Source organism: Balearica regulorum, chromosome 9 (assembly GCF_011004875.1).
Source record: "Balearica regulorum gibbericeps isolate bBalReg1 chromosome 9, bBalReg1.pri, whole genome shotgun sequence".
In the NCBI taxonomy this organism is placed as follows: domain Eukaryota; kingdom Metazoa; phylum Chordata; class Aves; order Gruiformes; family Gruidae; genus Balearica; species Balearica regulorum.
The window spans coordinates 18,206,871-18,229,305 of NC_046192.1; the positions used below are offsets into that span (position 1 = coordinate 18,206,871).

At 49.1% G+C, this 22,435-nt stretch overlaps 1 protein-coding gene across 1 annotated transcript in view; it reads left to right on the forward strand.

The window, feature by feature from the left end:
* Positions 1–22,435, forward strand: part of DIS3L2 (DIS3 like 3'-5' exoribonuclease 2) — a 193,176-nt gene that overhangs the window by 136,953 nt on the left and 33,788 nt on the right. The window contains 1 exon segment of the mRNA XM_075761378.1: positions 16,387–16,466. Coding sequence (XP_075617493.1) covers positions 16,387–16,466 — 80 coding nt within the window.

Genomic DNA, 22,435 nt, shown 5'->3' on the forward strand with positions numbered 1-22,435 from the left:
AAAACCCAAACCCCAATTTAGCCTGAATACAACAAAATTTAATGTGTGCCTTCCTTGACAATTGAAGTAAACTGACCGCATCATGGGTGTGATCCCTCTGATCCTGCTTACCTTGGGGGCCTGCAGAGCTGTAGCACACTGGGTGTCTCACAGCAATGCTGAGATCAGCCCTCTGACTGAGAAGTTCTCAGTCCCGTGAATCAACAGAAGGTTTTACCTTAGTTTTAAGGCTGCAGTTTCACCTCAATTTCCAGGTCTCTGTTTTAATCGTGAGACTCTCTTTTCTGAGAATAAACCTCATTGATTGAGCTAGCACTTTGCTTCTGATTAGCATGTCAGAGTAGAACCTGACCCACAATACTAGGAAATAAAATGCTTAAATAGCTAAAATGGGATTAAAAAAATATGCAATTTATTAAATTATTTCTCTGTCAGTGATGTGTTTAGCAGGTATAGAAGACAGAATGAACTAAAACAGGCTTTGGCATTTCAGAAAGTGAGTCATTTTTTCTGTTGCATCATGTATAAACTTTTCCCTTCTCATGTATGTATGGTTGAAATTACTTTGAGGTTTTGAATTTTCACCTCAGCTCTCTGTTTTTTATTATTTTCAAACATTACTGAAAGTGATGGTCGATAGTCTTTAGTATTGTGCTCGCATTGCCTTGCTCTTTAGTTATTTTTTTGAAATAAGCCAGTGAGCAACATATAGGCGGTTAAATGAGCTGGGGAGTTACTGTTTTCTCATGTTTAGGTAGGAGTAAGGGGTAAGGTGTATTGATGGATCCATAATGTGGTGCCAAGGGGTGCTGCTGTCAAATAGCCTTTAAGCAGGGGACCAACCTTGAAATCCTTGTGCAGTGTGGTCATCTCTTTTCAAATTCTCAGGAATCATTTGTACAAGTTCATTGAAATTGGTTTAAAGAGCATGATCACAGGGCGATCTTGGTCTTGGGTTTGTTCAGTCCTCTTCTCACCTGAGCTCTGACGTTCTCCATGCTGGAGGAATGCTATTGCTCAGTGTCCCAGGAGTTTTCAGATAAAGTCTAGAGCAGACAATCAACACTGAGAGAGGCCAGACAGAAATATGGCATCTAAATGGAGTTTCCATAGGTTGGGCCGAGCACAGAAGCCAGTTGGTCTCCACATGCCAGGACCAACAAAATGATGTACATGCTTCTTGGGATGAAGAAATCCAGCAGATGGAGGTGTGTTAAAGCTGCTCATGTTTGCCCACTTTGTAGGGAGAAAGTGGCTGCACCTTAGGATGAACTTGATGTTCCTTTTGAGTTCATAGCTACTGCCTGCAGCTGAGCACTGCAGGAAAGAGAAGACTTGTCCTAATCCCCAAACATCATCTGGGCTTCATCCCTTCAGGAAAATTGCTGAAAGGCAGGCAGCTGCCACAACCAACTTCTTTGGGTTGGTGAGTTTCTTGCAGAGTTTTGGCTTGGTATGTTGCAGGCCTGGTTCATCCTTACTCTTGTTGTTTGGTAGGTCTGTAGTGTGCTTCGAACCCAGCACGGAGGATCAGTGATTTTGCTATAAGTAGCCTTTGTAATAGTGGTAGTATAGTGATGGGTACAAAATACAATTCAAAGGAGGAAGACTTGCTGAAAAGAGCTTAAACAGCCAAGAAATGGGTGCCACCACAGGCATTTCTTCCAGCCCTCATTAATTTTCATTTTGAAAAAGTTATGTTTGGGGAGGGGTGGTTTCGTTTGTCTAAAATAAAAAAAAAATGACCCTTCTTCATGGAGCTGCTGCCCCAAATGTTTTTAGAACTAGCATGCAGCTGCCCAGTCTACCTTGTTTCATTAGAAACTGTCTTGATCCTGAGTCTTGGCAGATCTCATGAGAGTCCCTGAGATTTATTAGACGGGTCTGAGGTGACTCTCCATTATGAGAGGGTAGGCATTTCACAGCTTGCTGAATGTCGACCACGCAGTGTGGCACCTGGGATGTGCTGTATCAAGGCTTGAACTGCAGTTACAGCATCCTGGAAATGTAAAGCTGGACGGGGCTTTAGGAGATGATCCTTTCCTGTTCCTGGCAATAGCAGGAGCTCAGCTGGCAGTGGTCCCGTGCCATGTTTGTTTGTTGTTGCTTTGTCACTGAGCCTTTGTAACTGCTGGGACCTATGTAGCCAGAGCAAGTTCCTCCTGGGGTTGTCTCCCTGACTTTCACCCACCTGGCCATGCATATACAAAACATGTGGAAGAAGTTTGCCCTTGGGCCTGTCCCTCACGTGTCTCTGATTAGTTATTGCCTGGAATCTGAAATACTAAAGGCCGGCAGAAACCTTGAGAGGAACTTGGCCAAGTGTGCCAAGGTCCTCTGGGGTAGAGTTCAGTGGTCTGAAGGGCTCACCTGATTATAGCAAGGTAGTCATGCAAAGTGACTCACATGAGCTTATCTTTAATGTCATCGAGTGTTTCTTCTCATTACAGTTGACCAGACAACCTACTGGCTGTTGTTGTAACGGGGTTTTACTTGACGTAGCTGCAGCGTTGTGTGGCGCGGAGAAATGCCGGGGTGTGAGATGCCCTCTAGTGCAGTCTGGGTGGCATAGCTCGGCTCTCCCACGGCCGGGGGCATCGGGGGCGAGGGGCATGGCTGGGCGAGAACCGGAGTGGGCAAAGCCTAGCAGGGACCTTTGCTCTTCAGCTTTAAGTGGGGATTTCAGCCTTAGCTTGGGTTTATGGAAAGCTGCGTGAGGCTTGGTTTAGGAAAAAAAAATTAAAAAAAGAAAAGTCCTTTCGAAAAGCAATTTGTTTCTGCTTTCTGTGCACAAGGCTTCCAAACGGACTCGGTCAGTTCTGCAGTACGATCAACAGGACTGGAAAAAAAATACCAAGTGAAGTAACACAGTGGCTGTGGTAAACATGAACTGAGGCCTTGGAAATAGCTAATGGCATACCACAAAAGAGTCTCCTTTCACCCACCGCAGGCCGTGCCAGCAGCAAGCGCTGCCAGCACTGGCGTCTAGCAGAGGAAAGCATCATTTGGCTCCCTTTTGGGTTTCATTACTCTTCCTGCACTCCCTCCTGCTCACAGCAAAGGCCTTTCCAGTTGTAAAGAAGTGAATTAACTCCCGTCGTGTCAGTGATGGATGAGGCGCTTTCTCCCCCTTCAAAGAGGCGAGCCGTGCTGGTGAATGCGGGCCAGCGGAGTTGAAAAGTCCAGGCGGAACAGGGGAGCCCGTGGGGTGACCCAGCTGTCAGGCAGGACACCCTGGGGATGGCTCCCGCCGGTGCCCTGCGAGTGGGGAACAAAAGCCGCTCTCAGCGCGCTCGCCCGGCTTCGAGGCCTGTGGGGTTTTTTGTTTTTTCAATGGACTTGGGCACATCACTTAACACACAGCAGCCGTTTGTGCGGGGTTCACGGAGCCTCAAAGGCTTTCAGAGGGTGCTTCTCCACCCTGCACAAAGGAGGGTTAGCACGCCGATACTTGGGAGATCTCTTTTCAGGCGTCCATGGCTAATCATATTAAAGGTGACCTCGTGGGCAATGCTTTCCATTGTTGCCATATGTTTTGTCCAGTGCTTGAGTGATGTTGCGCATTGGAATGTATTCATGCGTCGCCTAATTTAATCACCAGGCTTAATCCCCTCTCCTGTTCTACATCCTTAGAATTTACTGACTCCTTTCTAGCCTCCTGTGCATTGTCTGGGTCTCCTTCACAAGCTAGTACCAATGCCTGGAGAGATTTTTATTTACTTAGTTACTTCCAGAGTGTATTTAAAAAAAATAATCTCAGCAACAAACCCAGCAACCTCTCCAAACAGTGAGTGAGCGCAGTGGATTCTCTAGGAGGCTGATCCTTCATCCCTGTGATCTTTTTCTTCCAGCTTTTCCATAGAGAAATTAAGGATTAGGCTCATGGGTTTAAAAAAACAAAACAAAATACTACGAATGGAAAATTGACTGAGAAAGTGGTGTGTGTCCTTTTAATATTGTTGGAATAAATAACTAATTTTAAGAACTTGACTGTGTCTGTAAAATATGGTGTTGGTTTTTGCCTTTAAAACTTACCGCTTTGGTATGGACAACTCCAGTTCCAGGACTGACCGGACAAAGCCCCAAGTCCATCAAGCTGGGAAATTAGGAGGTCTGATTTCTGCAAAACTACTGTAAAAAACAGAGAGCTTTTCAAGAGCTGCCATGCTCCGCAGAAGCCAGACATTTCTAGGGAGCGGTGTTTTACAGAACTGGCTTTTAAGAATGATTTCTAAAGATTTTTTTAAGACTTCCCTGCCCCAGCTGACTCTGCCATGCGGAGGGGTATGTTAAAAATGGGAATTAGAGATTCCGTTGTGTTGTGACTTGCTTTAGGAGTGCATGGGGGCAATCCCAGCAAGGGAAGGCAGCAATGAGATTTTAGGATGATACATGATCAGGTTGCTAGTATACTGAACTCCCAGGGGCAGGAAACTTTTTAATTTCCTTACACTTGCTGAGGCAGATTGTTAAATAAATACCTCATGCTTTGGTTCAGCTCTTAGATTCTCCTTCTCCGCATACGATGTGCTGGTACCCACAACTCTAAACAGTGAACTACATCCCGGATGTCTTTGAAACCTTAAACATAGCTTGTACCAATTTAACTGAATTACAGCTCCGAGTTTCTGTGTGTGTGCATGCACATACGCGTTACTTGCAGCCGAGTTCTCACACGTGAGCTTGCTGGTCTTCTGTGACTGTGTGTTATGGTTTGGGTTTGATAGGAGGAAGGAGGAATGACGTAAAAGATTGCAGATTTGTGACTGGTTTTAAAAATAGTTTTAAAATGTTATGTATCTTCATTTTGAAGAAAGGCAATACTGCTTGGAAACCACAACTACTGAACATAAACCATGTCGAGCCCCTTACATATGTTAAATAACGGTGTGGAATAGAGGGTTATAAACAGCCTGCTGTGCACTGATGCTGGAAGAAGATCACTGATCCTACCCCCCCGCGCTCCAGCCCAGGGATCGACAGCAGCGTTGTGGGCTCTGACATCAACTTGGCCCTACAAAAATACTTTACATTTTACACCGCACCTTTTCAGAGTGAACCTTGCCAGAGCCGTTTCGGAAGCGTCTACATGCAGAAATTGCTTCCCCGCTGAAGTGCAGCCGTGTCGGAGCCGGAGGAAGACGTCTGGCCGTGCGTTAACTGGAGGGCAGGGTGCCCGTCCCACTGCCAGCGGGCTCTGGGTTCACTGGGACAAGTCGCCTGGCCCCCGTCCACTCCTGCTTCCTTGTTTCCCTGTGACAGAGGAGCTGTGAGGTCCTTAGGAAAGTGTGAGCAGGAGCAGGTCGCTGCCAGAGGAATTCAACCGAGCCACAGCCAGCCCCTTCCCGGGGGAGCCCGGCGGTTGTGCTGACAGCAGCAGCTCTTGCTGTCCATGGGAACGGGCAGGGATGACCTTGGAAAGCTTTGGATCTCCTGCTCGTGCACCGAGCAACCATGCTTAGACACGCCACAAGATTTGGTTAAGCGAGGGAGAGGAGATTGTGGCTCTGCCTGGGGAGAGTGAGCTGGCACTGCCATGGTGAGTTGCTTGGTGGCATTTTATGGCGTGCCATGTGCGGAAAAGATGTTCTGCAGAAGGCAGTGGGCTGAGTGTGTATGGCAGGAGATGCCTTCCCATCCCGTGCTGCTAATGGGGAGGAGAAGGTTTGGCCAAGGACACAGCACAGCTGCCCGCAGTCTTGGCAGGTTGTAACAAGCTGCGAGAGAGTCCAGATCATCCCCAGAGAATGAGCAAAGCTCGAGTCAGCAGTGCAAGGGTTGGACTTTGGGACTGTCAGGTATTTTACAGCAGCACCCCAAAGGATGAGGGAGAATGACGTGGCTGTCAAACTGACACCTGCATGGTGTGATCAGGGCATTCTGCATCTTCATAGTCCCAGCTCTGGTTTAATTGCTTGCAGATATAACTAAACATAGAAATCCTGTTGTGATCTCTCTTGTTACCTGGCAGAGCTCTTATCGTGTCAGCACAGGGGCTGTTCATGTTTTAATGGGTTTATCTCTTGTATGGAGGGTATTACAAGCTTTCCTCTGTCTTCCAGTGCAACTCTATGGAAATCTCTCCAAGCATGAGGCAATACCTGGGCACTGAATTAATCTGTGCTCCTGGGTTCTCACAGCTCCATTAGTGGCTTAGCAAGGGAAGCAGTTAGCATTAACAAACTTAAGAAAATAGGATTTGCTGTGTTTGATCTGCCCTTGGCTCCTTGTATCCTCCCAACAGCAATGACAAAGACTGGGCACGTTATGGGAAGACAAAAAATAGTCATAGGGAAGACACAAAATAGACTGATTTGTACAATGTGTATCAGCATCCTCCAAGGCTCTTGGGGGAAAAAAAAGAGTTGTACTATAGTCGGGTGCAGTAAGAGACACCGAACCATTTCTCCTCCTGCCACATGCACAGACACATCTGCACCCACAGCTCTTACCTTGCCTTTCCCTGTGGCTTGAGCCATGCGAAGACAGTGCGGTGTCCCGTCTTCCTTCAGGTAACCATTGCTTTGGGATCTGTCGCTGGCGTGAGGCTGGGGCACCTCTCAGAAACCATCCGGCGTCTCGCGAAGGGCTGTTTGTCCCCTTGCTTTTCACCAAATGAATGTTTACTGTTGCTGGTGTTCTTGTTTTCCATTAGAGAAACTGCCTGCGAGTCGTGCGTCGTGTTTCCCTTGTGGTGCTACGTTCCTTAGCAGAGCTGTGCATCCATCAGTGGCTGGATCTGCTGTCTCTTTGGGAGCCGCTGACTTCTGCAACGCTGTTCTCTGCTGACCGCGGGCTCTCACAAAATAGCAGTGCCAAGCGAGAAGCTAAACTTCAGGCTGCTTAAATGTAGGGTCAGTAAGTTGAGACCTGGTTTCAGACATGACTGTCAGGTGTCTGAAATAACAGCAGTTGGGTGTAATGACCTGTTACCTGTAGTACCCTCTAATAACGACATACCAAGCAGCGAGTTTAGAGGGGTTTTCCGCTCGGTTGTGTCACTTTTCATCTAGAGTAAACGTGGAACACACTGATTGCTTTTAAGTCTTTGAGGCGCTCGCATACCATTTTGGGACAGAAGCACCTTAGGGATCTCTTTCTGATCAGACTTTGCTTTTCTTCATTAGATCAAGATGGCATATACATGGACTTCCATACCACCCACCCTGTGACAAAGCTGGTGTCAGTCCTGCAGACCCCCTCGGGTCCCGGGTACGGCCAGCTGGCACCGTGGCTGCAGAGAAACGCCTGTCTGTTCTGTGCTGACACTTGTCAGCTTGGGAGAAATTTTACGTCAGCCACACACTTAAAGTTTCTCTCTTTGTTAATAGTGAGAAATATTTCCTTTTTTTCATGGTTACTTTAACTCGGTTGGTCTGTTTGCTCCAGGATTTTCAGAGCGGTGGACGTATTTGCTGCTCTGCCAGCCCCTGTTGTTTCCAGGGATTATGAGGCCCACAGACCCAGTCCTGGATGTCGGTGGTAGGTGCTGCTGGTGTCGTGCTCCAGGTTCTGCACCAGCTGCTGCTGCCCACGGGCTTGGGCAGTGCGGTGCTGCGTTTCCCATCTCTCTTATCGTGCAGCAGGCCCCGATCTTGCCTGTTCCCATTCACACCAGTTACAGGTCCCTGTGCTGCACTGTTGGCCTCTGGTCTCTCCTGGGGAATTTTCAGTCTCTGATAAGGTACGTGGTGTCCAAGCGCTGCCCTCCAGCCATCAGCTTCTTCATGGACAGGGAGGTTTGACTTGCTGGCAACTCTAATGGCTTTGAGAAGGGTCAGCCCTGCCTCTCTGGGGTTGTTTCAAATTCCTGATTGCAATCTAGCCTCTTACTAGAGTCTTGATCATCCTCCTCTCCCAAATTCCTGCTTTCCCAAGTGAATTTCCATATCTCCCAGGTGAAGAAGAGGCTATTGAGACTGGGCAGGACCTAACTGTTTCCCCGCAGCCCCGTGAAGCCTGTAAGTCATCATCAGTCTTCAAAATGCAAGAATTTTCTGCAGCCTAAAATCTCTCATCTCTATTGAGGCTGGTAAAACCTGGCTTGTGAAGGCTCTGTTATTGCACAAGATGAAATCAGTGAAATTGACTTTTGTCAGAGCACTGGTGGGGCTGGGAGAAGCTCAAGAGCTGGGGGAGAGAGAGGCTGAGAGACGGGCTCTGAGTAACATAAAACGGCCAAGCAGTGAAATTTGGCATGTGTCTTGTTAGTGTCACAGTTTTTTATGTGGCGTTTCCTAGGGATGTTTTGCTTTTATTTTAAAATTGATGTATGTGTAGAAAATACTTTTAATTTCATTGACAGTTCCCTAGTGGTCTAGAGCATGCGGTGCGGTGTCACAATTCGTTAGCTTCTGAAGAAGGCATTTTTAATCCACCAATGTAAACCATTTGCAATCGTATAATCTGTATTTTAGTCCTGTGGTTTCCTAATCATGCATCTAGAGAATGAGCTCATCCAGTTTATAAATTATAAAGTGAACGGAAGTATTCAGCTCTTCTTTCTGAATTAATCTGGATCCATTTCTCTGCGGATTGCGTCCTGTGTTCAAAACCTCTGATGCAGGCAAGTGTGAACGTTTAAAAATAAACTCGTGCAGTTTATATTTTTGCCAAGTGGTGAAAGTTGTCTCCTGCCCTGTCTTTCCAGAAGGGCTTTTCAGCTTTGACTTGCAGCTGTGAAATAAAAGCCAAGGGTATGATGCCAGCTTGCCATTTTGATGACAGCATCCGCGTGTCTTTGCAAAGGATCCAGCCACGCTTCTTTCTGGTTTTGCTGCACTGCCCGACCACCTGTAGTGGAGGTTTTGGGTGCCACTAGACAATAACAGAGCAGCCCTCACATGTGGTAGTGAACACGCATTGGTGACTTCGCTCCCATGATGGGAGGACCCCAGGGTCCTCGCTGCTTCCCAGAGGAGAAAGAGAGCAAGACCTGCTGCAGCCTGTGGGATAATTTACTAATAGCTTATTGTGGCTTTTGGTACCAGCCTGGGAACCTCTGGCCTGGGAGGTTAGTTTAAGAAGGGGAAAAAGATATCTGCTATCTTCCGTCTTCCCACGTCAGGGATTCACTGGCTTTGCATGTATTTTATCCAGTTGTATAATGCAGGCAGCAGCAGAGGAGAGGAATAACATTTGAGTAAACTATGGGATTGTAAAACAGAAATGAGCGGAGAGATTCATGCTAGAGTAATACCCTAAATGAGTTTCAGCCTTTTCCTAGGCTGCATTGGGTTTCGGGTTGACATTGTCCTTTAGCCACATTCATGGATCTTGTCGCCTATTAACAGAGGTAGTTTTCTGGCTAATGTCCTGAGAGGAGAGAGACAGTAGAGAGATGTGCAGCTTGGGCACTGCAGAACGAGTAAAACTCTAGGTGATGTGTTGTATTGTTGCAAGTAAGAGAGAACCCTTCTGCAGAGGAAACCTCAAAATTGGAAAGTAAAGCAGGATTGGAGTGGAGGTCTTACCCTCAGAAATAAGTCACCCTCCGCTGCCCATTTGCACTCAGTTCTTCTGTCCTGTGAAGGTGGCAAGGCTGGCAAGGAGTTTCTGTCAAACACAGCACCATCATCTCACACCCGGGAGCTCCAGGACGTGCAGGTTGGCTGGTTGTGGAGCGTGCTGGGCACCCAATATGTTCCTTGTCGATTCCTTCCTGTGCCTGCTCTGCATTTCAGTTTGGGGTGGAGATGTCTCAGGGGTGGTGGCAGTGGGGTGGGAAGAGGGAGAAGAGCAGCTGCCAGTGACATCCCCTTCAGAGCATCCTTTCCCTGAGGCCCAGGCTTATGGGACAGCTGATTTTACCTCTCTGCTTGCCTCTATCTCCTGGGGATCAGCCATGACACGGGGCAGCAGGGACAGCTTCAGGACCCTCCTAGGGAATTTATACCTTCACCTGGAAAATGTGCATTTAGGGATGGGGAGCAGGGGTCTCTCTGAGAAGGCAATGGGTGAGATGGGACCAGTTCAGGACCAGTTCAGGACTTCCAACCAATAGCAACAGCAGTTCCATAACCTGATACTGAGATTGGCCAAACATTCGCTGTCTGCAAAGCCAAAAGGGAAGGACTATCCTAACCCAATGCAACAGGTAACTAGTTGAGCTGGTAGCAAGCTTCCTTGTCTCTCCTCCTTTTCCACCGTAGGACTTTTGGTTTCTCCTTTATTACCCCCCATCCTGTCCCTACCACATGTTCTTTAGCCTCTATCTGAGGGTCTTTCTCCAGCAATTTGGAACTGCAGTACAAATAGAAAAGCTCGTGGAAGAAGTGCTTCAGTCTCAAGAGCAGCTTCTTTAAGTGAAAACACAGCTGTGAGGTTTGCAGGCTGCACTTCTGTAAGGGCTCATCCAGCCGGCACAGCCAGCACCGCTGCAGTCCTTCCAGCACACAGGAATTGGGAAATCCATTGTGAACAAGATTGAGTTTGATGGCCTGCGTGAAGGCAGATGGATGTATTTTTAAGGGACAAGGTGCCAGAAAACTCTGTGATTACGTTACTGGAGAACGGCTCGTTTTTTGTGGTTTTAAAAGTGAGTGTCAGGACTTCAGGGCTATTTTTTTTTCGGGTCAAAGCCGAAGTTTGGGCGGGGCATAGAAACCTGCTTGATGACTAAGTTTATTCTTGAAAAGCTTTCTAGAGCTTGCTGGAGAGGGGAGCCTTTGTTCTGAGAGGGAGCTGCTACCAGTCTTTTTGGACTTCCATGCAAATGGAGTTAAAATTGAACAAGTGCCAAGAGTAGAAGAGAACCCCAGCCTTTCAGGAGAGTGTTTTCGGTATAACGTTTAGAGTCCCCTGGTTTTTGTCTTGAAGGCTCGTGTTCTGCCTTCCCTCCTTTGCCCTGGGTGAACTCCTTCTGCTTGAATAACCCACCACATCGGTGGAATTACTGTGAGTGGTTAAAGCCAAGGCTGGCCGAAGCATGCCCTTACATTGCCCCAGAATTGGGACATCTGAAATCTTTGACCTGGTTACTCAGCTGAACCGATAATACCTCTCTGATACAGTGCATGCGTAGAGAAAACTTTTCATCTAATGACAGAGGTTTGCTGCTCGGAGCCAAGGCTGGGAGCAGGGGGATCCAAGCCAAACCATTTACTCAAGGGGCATGCAGAATTTGCCCAGTCAAGTCAATATAGGTACTGGCAGCATTTCAGCAGCCAGAAGGCTTCTCCTCATGCTCTCTCCTTGTTGGAGCTACCAGGCTTTATCACACGACTGGGCCCCTAATTGCTACAGGTCTGAAACTTTCTTTAAAATGAGGACAGCTGCTGGCTGCACCAAAGCCCAGGCAAGCCTGGAGGTCCGTGACAGTGTTAAGCACTGCTCCCCCTTTCTGAAAAGCCTCTTTCTGGCCTTGGTGGAGGAAACCCCAAAATGTAGGCAGCTTCCCCTACACCCCCCACCAAGGCCTGTCCGCACGGAGCGGGGTACTGGGTCTCTGCAGGCATCAGGCAGCACAGAGCTGCCAGCGTAGTGAGGGGCAGCTGCCTTGAGCCCTTCTGCTTTTGCTGGTGTCTCGTGTCTGTGCATGTCTCTGTGCTGGTTTGGTGTCTCCTCACCACTGTCAGGGGAGTGTGTGGGAACCCTTGGGTGCAGGTGAAACGTGTTGGTGTCTGGTGGATGGAGGAACAAGGAGCAAGGAGGCATCCCGCTGTCGGCCAACTTCATCCTCTGCTGGATTTAAGGGTGTAGGAATAGGGAGGGGGAGGTTGTTGCCAATCTAGAGAGTGGAGCCATTACATGGACAAGTGTTATGTGCACACAGCCCTGTGTGCCCAGTGACCACTCTGGGCAGATGACTTTCCTCAAGGAGGTGGCATTACCTTCACTGTGAGCCTGAAGTACATGCCACCAAACGTTACCAAGGATCAGCCGCGTGCTGTAAGTACATTCTCTTCCTCTACCTACCAGTCACTGGACAGCATGCCCATGCCTGCGCGGTACGTTGGGTGTGATGCTGTCCTCCATGGAGGCAACGACATCCTGCCCATCAAACAGGCTGTCCCAGCCCCACCCTTTGTTTGGGTGTATTGCAATTGTGTCTGGTGGCGAGCGAGCCTATCCATCACTGTATCCACACAGATCCCAATTACTCCTTTTGACAGCTCTTATTCACACACCTCCCTGTGCTTCTGACATCTCAATTATTGATGGGGCTCGCCTGGTAGGCAGCGCTCTGTTCTCAGCATGGCTACGTTCCAGCTCCCTTTCCCATCGAGTTCACACACAGACCATGCCGAGTGTTTCTTTATGTGCAAAGCTATTGAAGTGGAAAGGGATCTTTATTAGCATGTGAGCTCCAGGGCTGCGCTACCGAAGGGGGCAGTGCAAGCCAAATCGCATCGCAGTACGGCGCTGGGAAATTTTCTCTTCCCCTCCTCTCCCAGTGAAGCCCAGCAGCGTCTTGTAAACTGAAATGATCTCATATGTTTAATGCTGAAGATCCCTTGATATGATGAGCCTTCCTTGTGATGGGGTCACCCTGCACTTGCATTTCTGTAAGAAACCTCAGTGCCCCGTTGCCCCTGCAGGCATAAAATCTGGTATTTTGAAGAGCAGCGCCCTTTCCTTTGTCTTGATATTAGTTTGTTTGCTGGCTTTACAGCAAGCCTTTGCGTTCTGACAAGCAACACTGACACACAAAAAAAGGAGCTTCAAAGCAACATGTGGTGTTGGAGCAATGTTGTCAAATTGGGTAAGAGTTAAAGCTGTGCCAGAGGGAGGATTGCAAAAGCCTGCTTGTTTTGTAGGGCTTCGTGTATCTGGGAGGCTCTGGATGTCTCGTGACATTGCCGTAGCAGAAGTCAGATAGGAGGAATGATAAAGTGGTCGATCAGCTCCTCACATCTCTCCTGCCCCCAGCCTTGTCCTGCAACCTTCTTTAGTTTGGAAGTAACCAGAGATTTTGTGCTTAGTGAATGAAGGCAGAAGGAAAGGGCGGCTGCTGGAGAAGATGGGATGAGAGAGAAGCAGCAGTGTCGGGTGTGCAGAGAGCTGGGAAAGGACACTTGAGTTTTGTTCTCAGGGATCTGTGGCAGCAGGTGCCTCATAAGTTAGCTTTAGCATGAGAGGAAAACTCTGTGGAGCAGACCTTCCAAAGCACGAAGGTACCGGGGAGCATAAGTGCCTTTGCAGCTGAGCACGGCTGTGCAGAAGGGAGCATGGGTCTGAGGGTGGTCAGTGGAGCACTCCTGTGGCTCCAGCAGTGGAGAGGACCCAGCTACATGATATCGAGTGGGTGTGGACAACCTTTTCAAGCTTAGTAAGGATCTTACAGTCTCTGCATCCCAGTTTGTCTCCTGGCAGCGCTCAGCTAGTCCTTCACCCGCCTTACCCGCTCTCTTTCTGCCCCGTGACGAGTTCTGCCTGGGGGCTCCGTGCTCCCTGCAGAGACCAAATGCCACCGAATGAGCAAAGGCAGACACAGCGTTGCGGGTGGCTGCACAGCCAGAGCTTGGCTGTTCATTTGGGGTCTGTAAGGACTCCTGGCCTGGGTGACAATCACAGGTCCCCTCTTCCCCCTCCTGGCTGGCCATGACAGTGCATCAGCAGGGCAGATCTGCGGAAGAGCAGGGTTTTGTGCATCAGCAACAGCACGGCTGCCTTGAGCTGTGGTTGTTGGGACAGACCTTTAGTTACACATCTCTCAGTGTGACATCCTGACCCTGACATTTCTCTGAGTGAGGTCCTCTTGTCACTGTGGGTGACAGCAGCATCCTCGTGCCTGACAGTGTTGCCCCAGATGGTCAAGCCGTGTATAGTCCCCATTAAACAGGCCTTGCTGGCACTGGCGGGTAAGCAGAGATGGCTGAGCCTGCCAAACAGGGTGTGTTTTATTTGTCTGGAATACCATGAGCAGACACAGAAGGGTTAAAATAACAGAAAGTTGAAAACCTGTTATCTCCTGGAACTGTGATCTTTCCTTTTTGGGTAGGCGGGTTCCATGGGACCCCATCCCCCCAGATAGTGGAAAGGTCACCCTCCCATACCTGATTGCCCCACAGCTTTCCCCGGCAGCCTGTCCAAACAAAGCTGGTTTCCTTCCAAGCCCTTTTCCTTCCTTCCCTTCCTCTGGACTTGTCTACTTGCACAGAGCTGGCTCCAGCCCCGGGTAGTGCTGGGGCCCAGAGGCCAGGTGAGCTGTAACAAGAGATGCTCAGTTACAGCAAGCCTGAAGCCCACTTAGCCGAGAGCTGCAAACGAGAGACTCAGGCATTCCTGAGTTTGCCCTGATCAGAAATACTGCTGAAAGTGGCCAAAGCCATGCTTTTGCCCAATTTTGCACTTTCTTTTGTGTTTCTTCTCTAGCGACTCTGCAGTGCGGTGCCCTTTCCTCAAAAGTGCAGGACCAGGTGGAGCTGTGCCCGAGATAACTGCTGTGTCCCTTTTGCCTCAGAGGTGCTTTCTGATACTCTAGCAGGAAAGCTTTGGAAAATCTAGCCCAGAAAAATGGCTTTGGGCAGTTCCCAGTTCCTCCTTCAGTTCCCTAAACCAGGGCAGCAAACCTGGGGGACTCTAGTTATGGACAAGTGACCTTTGCTTGTGCCACAGCAAGGCAATCGCCTGGGGAGGTGGCTTGTTTCTTGGTGATCTCCTGCTCCATGTGCTATGATAGCATCTGGAAAGGCTGGAGCTGCAGCCTGGCTTCATGGATCTCAGCAAGAAGAAATGTCCCCAGCTGGCCCTGCTGGTTCTACCTTTGGCAGTGGTCTCCAAAATGGATCTGAGGAATCTGCTAAGCTCTAGTGAGATCAGAGCTTGCAGGAAGGGGTAGTGGTTGAGAGCATAAGAGCTTGCCATCTGGACAGTGGTCCGAATCAATACTTGTACCATAGAGACATGCAAAGCACGGACATGAGTGATACATGCTGTCGCAGGAGCGTGTGTTTTATAATGGCTTACAGAGTTAGGGGCAAGGAAGTCAAGGGAGATCAGCTGGATTTGGCCTCAGCTTGGTACTCAGCCAGTATCCAGGATGATGAATTTTTCTATGATTTCATGGTATGCAGTTTTATTTGGGTCAGTGAGAGCACAGTGTATGACTTTGCTGCCCTTTAGGGAAGGGAAAATCAGTGCACCATCTAATGATTCAGCACACGGGGTTTCTTAACAGCCTACGGGAGAAAGATGTTTTAATTCTGTGTTCATTCCTGAATAAGCCGTTAATTTGAGATAGCAATTTCTTTGGAGCCCAGAGGAGAGGAGTCTGTGATCAAACAGAGTGGCTCAATGCTGCTCTCTCCTCCTTTCGCTGTTTAAAAAGGTTGGGCTTATAACAACAAACCTCCTTCGACTTTTAGCCCTTGTGATGGTCTTACCAGACTGTTTCAAGAGTCCTGCATGATCCAGCAGTGGTAACAGCCCCGCTGCTAGTAATCTCTGTGACCCGAAAAAAGCCAAAATGCTCAGCACATAAAGACCGCAGCTACCTCCTCTGAAGGACGCTGTCTCTCTTACCCAGCCTGCCGGCTCCCGGTCAGGGTCTGCAGCCCTTTGGCAGAGCCCAGGGGCTGCACCTCGTGGCTGTGGGAGCTGGTGGGACACTGGTCTGGGGGCCAGCAGCCTTCCCCTGGGGAACGAGGGGCTGCTTGGGATGCACAGGACTGTTGCAGGGCTCAGCCCTGTGCTGTTTTCTAGGCAATTCGGCGTATAAAATCACTGGAGACATTTTCAGCAAAAAAGTCTCCCCGCAGGACCATTCTGTTGCTTGTTGAAAGAGGATTAATTTTTCCCCCTTAAATAAAATGAGCCGTGTTTGAAATCTGAAAGCCCTTGCCGAACGCCTTCTTGGAGCTGCACAGAAAGCAGCTTCCAGGTCACATCATAGCCTCCTGCCGGACGCGGATCCAAACTGCAAACCCTTCTAACAGCTCTTTAATAACTCTGCACAGAAGGAAAAATCTGTCACCTTTCCCTCTGTGGTTTCTCCTCTGTTCTAATGCACTGGAGGAACGAGATGGAGCCGGGAAAGTTTTCAGAGAAAGACTCGTGGGAACTACAGCTGCCGATGGAGAAGACTCATTTCTTTAGTGTCTGAGGGGAACCGCAATCGCTTTGGTGAAGGGTGGTGTGTGTGGGTGGGTTTGGAGGGGTGAACCGTTATGACCCATGCATTTCAGAAGAACCACAAACACTTTATAGTAACAAAGTGTGGAAAAAGCAAGAGGTTTCTGCAACGCATGTGACTTTTCCCTGAGGTTTGGAACCCCGCGGTATGTTCCAGGCCACGGTGTTTGCGTGTCAGTCTCGGTGAGTTAAGTTTTCTCCCACAAGCCTTGCTTGAAGTTGCTATGATGACTGAGAGCCTAAAATGTTGCTTTTTTTTTTTTTTCCCCTCTCTCTCTTTTCATTCTCCCCCACTCCCTCTCCTCTCTGCAGCTGAAGCTCTCGTTTACCTTGGACCAGGAGAGTGGGATGCCTCAAGGCTGTTATATCTATCAGTACCGGGACAGCAACAAGTAAGTCCCGCGGAAGATTGCACGCAGCAGATAGGGGAAGGTGCATTGAAAGGAGACTGCCCTGCCTTCTGGCAGAGGGATCACAACTGCTTGTACCACTTAAAAGTAGATTAAAGCAGGCTTCAGACTTGACCTGAAACTGGGAACAGCTCCTGTAAAGGCAAGATCCTTTAAAATGCACGAGGCCCTGCAGCCCCCTTTTTTCTGCAGCGTTTAAAAGCTGCTTTTATTTGGCTAAAAGACCAGCCCTTGGGTAAGCCTGGCTCTGGCAGAACTCACCCAGGCTTTGCCCAGGGGTGTTTGCAACCCAGACCATGCACTGCTTCATGCTGGGGTGACTCTGGGAGCGAGGGCTAGGGGTGAGCATCCAAAGGCTGCAGAGCGCTGAGGAGGGCAGCCCTCACCTCTGCTCAGCTAGAGACACACAGCACCCCGTTCTCTCTGCTAAAGCTCGTGCGTGGGTTCACTGAGTGGCCTTTCATTTGTGGTACTGTAGCCCCAGTGCAGCCACGCGCTCTGTTTTTATAAGGTACCGTATGATATTCAAGCTTTGGATGTGTTTGGAGCACAGAGTCCTCAATTTCTAGGTATTCTGCCTATTTTTACTAGCTGCCGTAGTGAATTGGCACCCATGATGTTTTTATTTCAAATCACATTCTCATTATCAAATTGACGGCAGCAGCACAGTTCAGGATATTTCTGTGTTCGCGCTGGGTTACTTTGCCTGAATACCAGCATGTCATAAATCCATAGCCTGTTGCCTCCACCCATATAGTTCTGCTTCTTGCCAGTTGTTGAAGGCTAACCTAAAAAAGGAGGGTATATGAAATTGTAAGTGAATGGAACAGCCTGTAATTAGATCTGCTCTGAAATGCTGACGAGAACGGTCTTGACAAGGAAGAGGGACATCCATGAGCAGCACCTGCTCCTTTCTAAGCTGAGAAATCTCAGTCTTTAAACAAGAGGGGGGATCATTTCTGGGAGAATCCTTCCCACCTGTGGATGGGTGATCAGCATGCGGTACACGGTCCCATCCCAACTATCCTGGCCCCAGAGGTATGGATGAGGAGAGCTGGTACCTCCAGCACCGCCGAGCTAACAGGGAGACGTGTGGTTCAGCGCAAAAGCATAAAATCAGCAAGGGAAGAGCATTTGTTTTTGAGGTTTTAAAAGGCGGCGGCACACAATGGACAGCAAGGAAAAGAAAACCCACAGACCTGTTGGGGTTTGCTAAGGGTGTTTATAGATCTAGTGTTTTTAATTGTGTGGTGTATATCTCAAAAATCAGCAGCCGTGGTTTTTTCTGCCGCAGACCCTCCTCTCCTGGTGTTTTGTGCCATTGTTTGAGGAAACTCCGGGGATGGGAGTGGAGCTATTTTGTTTAAGCGCTAAGGCCAATAGCAATTCCGCTTGGAAACCTTGCTTTTAGCCGTGAGTGGACAAAGTAGCTGCGGCATGTTGTCAGCTGTTGATTTAGAGATGTATGGCTGTGACCTGCGTTTCTGGCAAGCGTGGGAGCCGAGCCACCGCGAGCCATGCCAGCCGGGATCATGGGTTGGAAAAATACGGCGCGGGCAGGATGAGTGGGATTGCAAGTAAACGCAGACTTCGTGCGCGTCTGACAAATCCAAACTGCAATTACACCTCCCTGCAGGGCCCCGTGCTTTGTATATTATAGCTTGCTTGACCAACCTGGGGGGGGTAGCAGGATCGCGTTTCCCAGGGAGAGCCTCGCTACGTTTGCACACACGCTTATCCCCCTAAGCCCCGTGCGTGCAGCCCAGTGCCTCCGTCAATCCTTGGCCAGTGAACTGAAGCGTGAAGGTCTGGGCTATGGCTGACGTATTCTTGCAGGTAAAGTGCCCTTGAGCCAAACATGTGCTTAGTTCTGGTTGTACCCTGGGTGATTTTGGAGGAGCCCACGTGCGCTGCAGCTTTATTGGCATCAGAGCATTGCCTTTGAACAGTGTGGTGAAGTGCCAGACACAGTTCCCGCTCGGCCGAGCAGAGACCGTACATCTCCAGCACTGGGCCTTTCATAGGGTTAATTTGTAATCCATACAATGGCATGGCAGTTGTGATAATTTTTCCTTAGCAGTTTCCCAGGGTAAGTTGTAGGCCTTGTGTTCTCTCAAGCTTAGTCAGGCTTTGACGGTAACTCATCAGGACCCAAGGGGATAACAGCTCTTCTGCATCCTTCTAAAGAGGTATCTAGAAGTTAAAGCAATGTAACGTTTGTGTCTGCACCGTGTTTTGGAGCTGTTTACAGGCCAGAGAAGAAATGCTTGCCACACACTGCAAGCTCATGCATGGGAAAGACTGGAAATGTGCGCCCTGGAGCCCAGTGTCCTCGGCAGAGCATCGAGGCTGGGACCCGCATTGGGGACAGACTCGTGGCAGGAATGTGGGTGCGTGAAGCTCTTGAGCAGCAGCTTTACCAGGAGGAAGCAGAGACGATCCCAGTGAATGGGAACTCATCCTGGCCTGGGGAGTGTGCCCGGTGTCCCAGAGATCTGTGTGGGCGGGACTGTGCGTGGCAAGGCTCAGTGCCACCCTGGTCACCGGAGGAGTGTGTCCCTTCCCCTCCAAGTGGCAAATGCTGTTCCAAACTGCAGCCAGACGGGGCCACCGGAGAACAGCAGATATTGGCCTCCCACTTCCAGCACAAAGGACCGCAGCATTGCTGAAAGTGTAATTACCAGAGCAATTAAAATTTCTATTGCTTAGGCTAGAAGTGCAAGTACCATGCAGGCTCTTACAAGGGCAATCAATTGGAATTTGTTCCCTTTAAAATGATAAAACCCTGCCAAGGAATTTTTGCCCACTCCCAGCAGCCTCCCCTCGCCTGCCTGCCTGCACCAGCGTTCACGGGCACTTGATAGCGCCAGTAGCAATCCAAGTGCTGTACTTGGAGCCCTGTGGAGGAGAGAGGCTGTCACTGTCCCTGCAGTCACAGGAGTGAGACCAGGGGACACCACTTCTCCCCTTTTTTCCTGCTCAGATCCAGACACTTTCCTCCCCTTGGCTGCCAGTCCTTCCCAGCCCTTCAGTCCTTCCTGACCCCAGAGGAAATGACTTGACCTCACGCAGAAGCACGCGGTCTGCTTTCTCATTTTTAAGCCATATTACTTAAATTCTCCCTAATGGGGATCAGTCAATATAATTGACAGAGCACTGAGCTGCTGCACCAGGCTGCTGCGGGACGGCCGTCCTGCAACGGGAGTGCTATGCCATGACACGGGGACGGCCGGTGATGTGCTGGTTGACATTAGGAACAGCCCCGGTGCAGTCACATCCAGGAGAGGACAGCCCTGCCAGCTGTCCTGTGGTGTGACTGTGTCACGAGTTGGGTGTTGAGGGTGGCACTGGCTTTCTGCCGCTACCTCTGCTCAGGCTGGGTTTCTCTGACCCTGCACAGGATCCAATTGCAAAACCCAGCCAGGCAGTAAAAGACTGTCAAGGCCATTCGCATCCACCATGGCTCATGAATCCCATCTTATAACACGCACTCACCGGTCCCTAATCTAGGAATACGATCCCAGCAGGGCTGAGGAGGCGCCGGCTGCCTGCCCTGAAGCCTGCCCACATGGTGCGGCTGGTCCTACTCGTGTGGGCTGCCAGGCAGTGGAAGGATGAGATCAATAAAGGTTACAGAAGATCATGAAAGACTTCTTCTAGCCCAAGTGCAGGAAGAGCCAAAGCCAACTTGAGATCCCCCTGGAAGAAATTAATTGTGAGGAGTTTAGTGTCTTTTGGCTGAAATAGAAGATTCAGTCTGTTTTCTGCGTTCACTGTCGTTATCCAGACAGTTCTCTAGAGACCTCCTAGGCTCTGCTCACCTCCCCACAGCAAGTCTGACCCTTCAAATGTCTTCCTCTCGAGACTCTCTGATTACTGTCATCTTTCTCAGATGATGCACTGCTCAGGGTCCCTGCCATCCCAGGCCCACCAAGGAGCTATAAATCCCTGTCAAGATTCATCCTGTTCTGTGGGCCATATTTGGAGGGCGTTGTGACACTTCCTTGTCCCCAGGTTCTCCTCTAACATGGTTTTCCCGCTCCCTCAGCCTCCAGGTATTGGTCTCTTTTGTAGGTCCCTTCCTCACATCACAGACGCCGCCTTTGCTGATAGACCGGCTTGCGGTTCACCAATGAATTTAATTTTAATTCCTTGCTGCAGCTGGGGTTTGTGTCAGGATTATGAATTTGCAGTGGGGGCTTTCATGTTCTCTTCAGAGTAATTTCTAAACCCAGAGGAGCAGCATCTCGCATGGAAGCACTTAGAGACCTCTTAGAAAAGCAGCGTTGGAGTATTGATCATTTTTTCTCTCCGGGGACCCGGAATGCTACAGATAGAGCTGCTGTGCAGTGTAGCCACTTGCGGGCAGCACCACACAACTCTTCAGGATGAGAAGTGAAAAATAGCTCCAGTTGAAAGGAAAAGTGGTGCCCCCTTTTATATAGAGATCAATGATGCCTGGTACATTGGATTATCACTTAAAACACCAGGACTTCAAATGCCAGGGTGCATGCACTCCTGCTGCTGACAGGCTAGTGATATATAATGCTGTTTGGGTTACCAACTGAGCTCCTCTGTGCAATCTTTTCATAAGGTGAATGTAATATCTGCAGTGATGTACTCAACGTTACATGAGGAGAGCCAGCCTATAATTATGCTTGAATTGTTTGAACGGGTTATTTGTCACAAACACATTAGCTCACTCCATTTATTGCTACTATTCAGGGCTGCAGCAGGTTTGGTGTAAACAGAGCTTGGGTGGAGGTTTAGGGGGGGGGGTGTTATTTTTCTGAACAGAGCAAAGCAGAATTGTTTAGGGTTTATTCTTTTTTGCTAGGAAAGCTGTTGACTGGGAGTGCTGGGAACAAAATATGTAAAGCAGCTGACGCAGCATAACTGATTTGTTTTCAGATGTACTTCCCAGGTGTGCAGCTCATGTGTTGGACTTTAGCATGGACCTGGTTGCTTTGCAATGAGCTGGCAGGTTTACCGTAGTGTGTTTTGTTCCTTATGAGAAATCGAAGCTTGCAGAGTGAGTTGTTTGTGCAAAGAGCTGCTGCACAGCTCACACAGTCTTGACCTGCCTTATTACCTGGCTGTTTCATGGCATACATCCCAGCAAAGCAGCACTGCTTGTATTGGTGTAAAGGAATTGGTCATCTCCCCTAATGGCATCTGATTTTCTGGTTAGCAATCTGCAAATACATGCTCTGCCCTACTCTGACCTGCATGGCCAGGGAAGTCTCTGAAGGTGACATCTCCTCCTGTTTGTCTTGCCTGGCAGACTGGATTTCTTGGGGGAAATCCATGTAATCCCTTGACATCTCAGGCTTGGATGGACACTGTCCAGTAGCAGCTATTCACTTGAAGCTTATGAAATGGCTCGTTTAGATTTCGGATCAAAATAAAATTAATTCAATTTCTGGAAATGGATCTGCCAACATTGTCAAATTCTCCAAGGTGGGATTTTCACTTTAGGTGCCCAGTTGGACAAGCTGGCTTAGCTGGGACAAGGCATGTCCCACTGCACCACAGCTCTGTGGGCTCACCTCTGCACATCGCCAGGTTTCTGCGATGTGCAGAGGTCTTGTTGGATTGCAGGTAGTTGAGCTGCCCTGTGACTCTTTCCTGGTGAGCTGTGGGAGGGTTTAGCTGTCTTTGGAGGGCACAGAAAAGCATCAGAGGCAGTTGAGGTAAGTAAGTCTGTATTTTCATTTAGGAATGCCACCACTTTGATTGTAACTAACCCCTGGGTCTGAGACTAAGCCAGCTTCCCCTGGGCTTAAAACACTACCAAGCTCTGGTGGAAAGGATAGCTGCGTGAATGAGAATGGGATTGGAAGCAAACTGCAAGCCAGGGCATGAGTTAGCACTGCAGAGAAGATATGTTCTGCAGAGAAAATATTGGGGGATTGAGAGCAGCCTTTCCATGACAGACTTGGGGATACTGG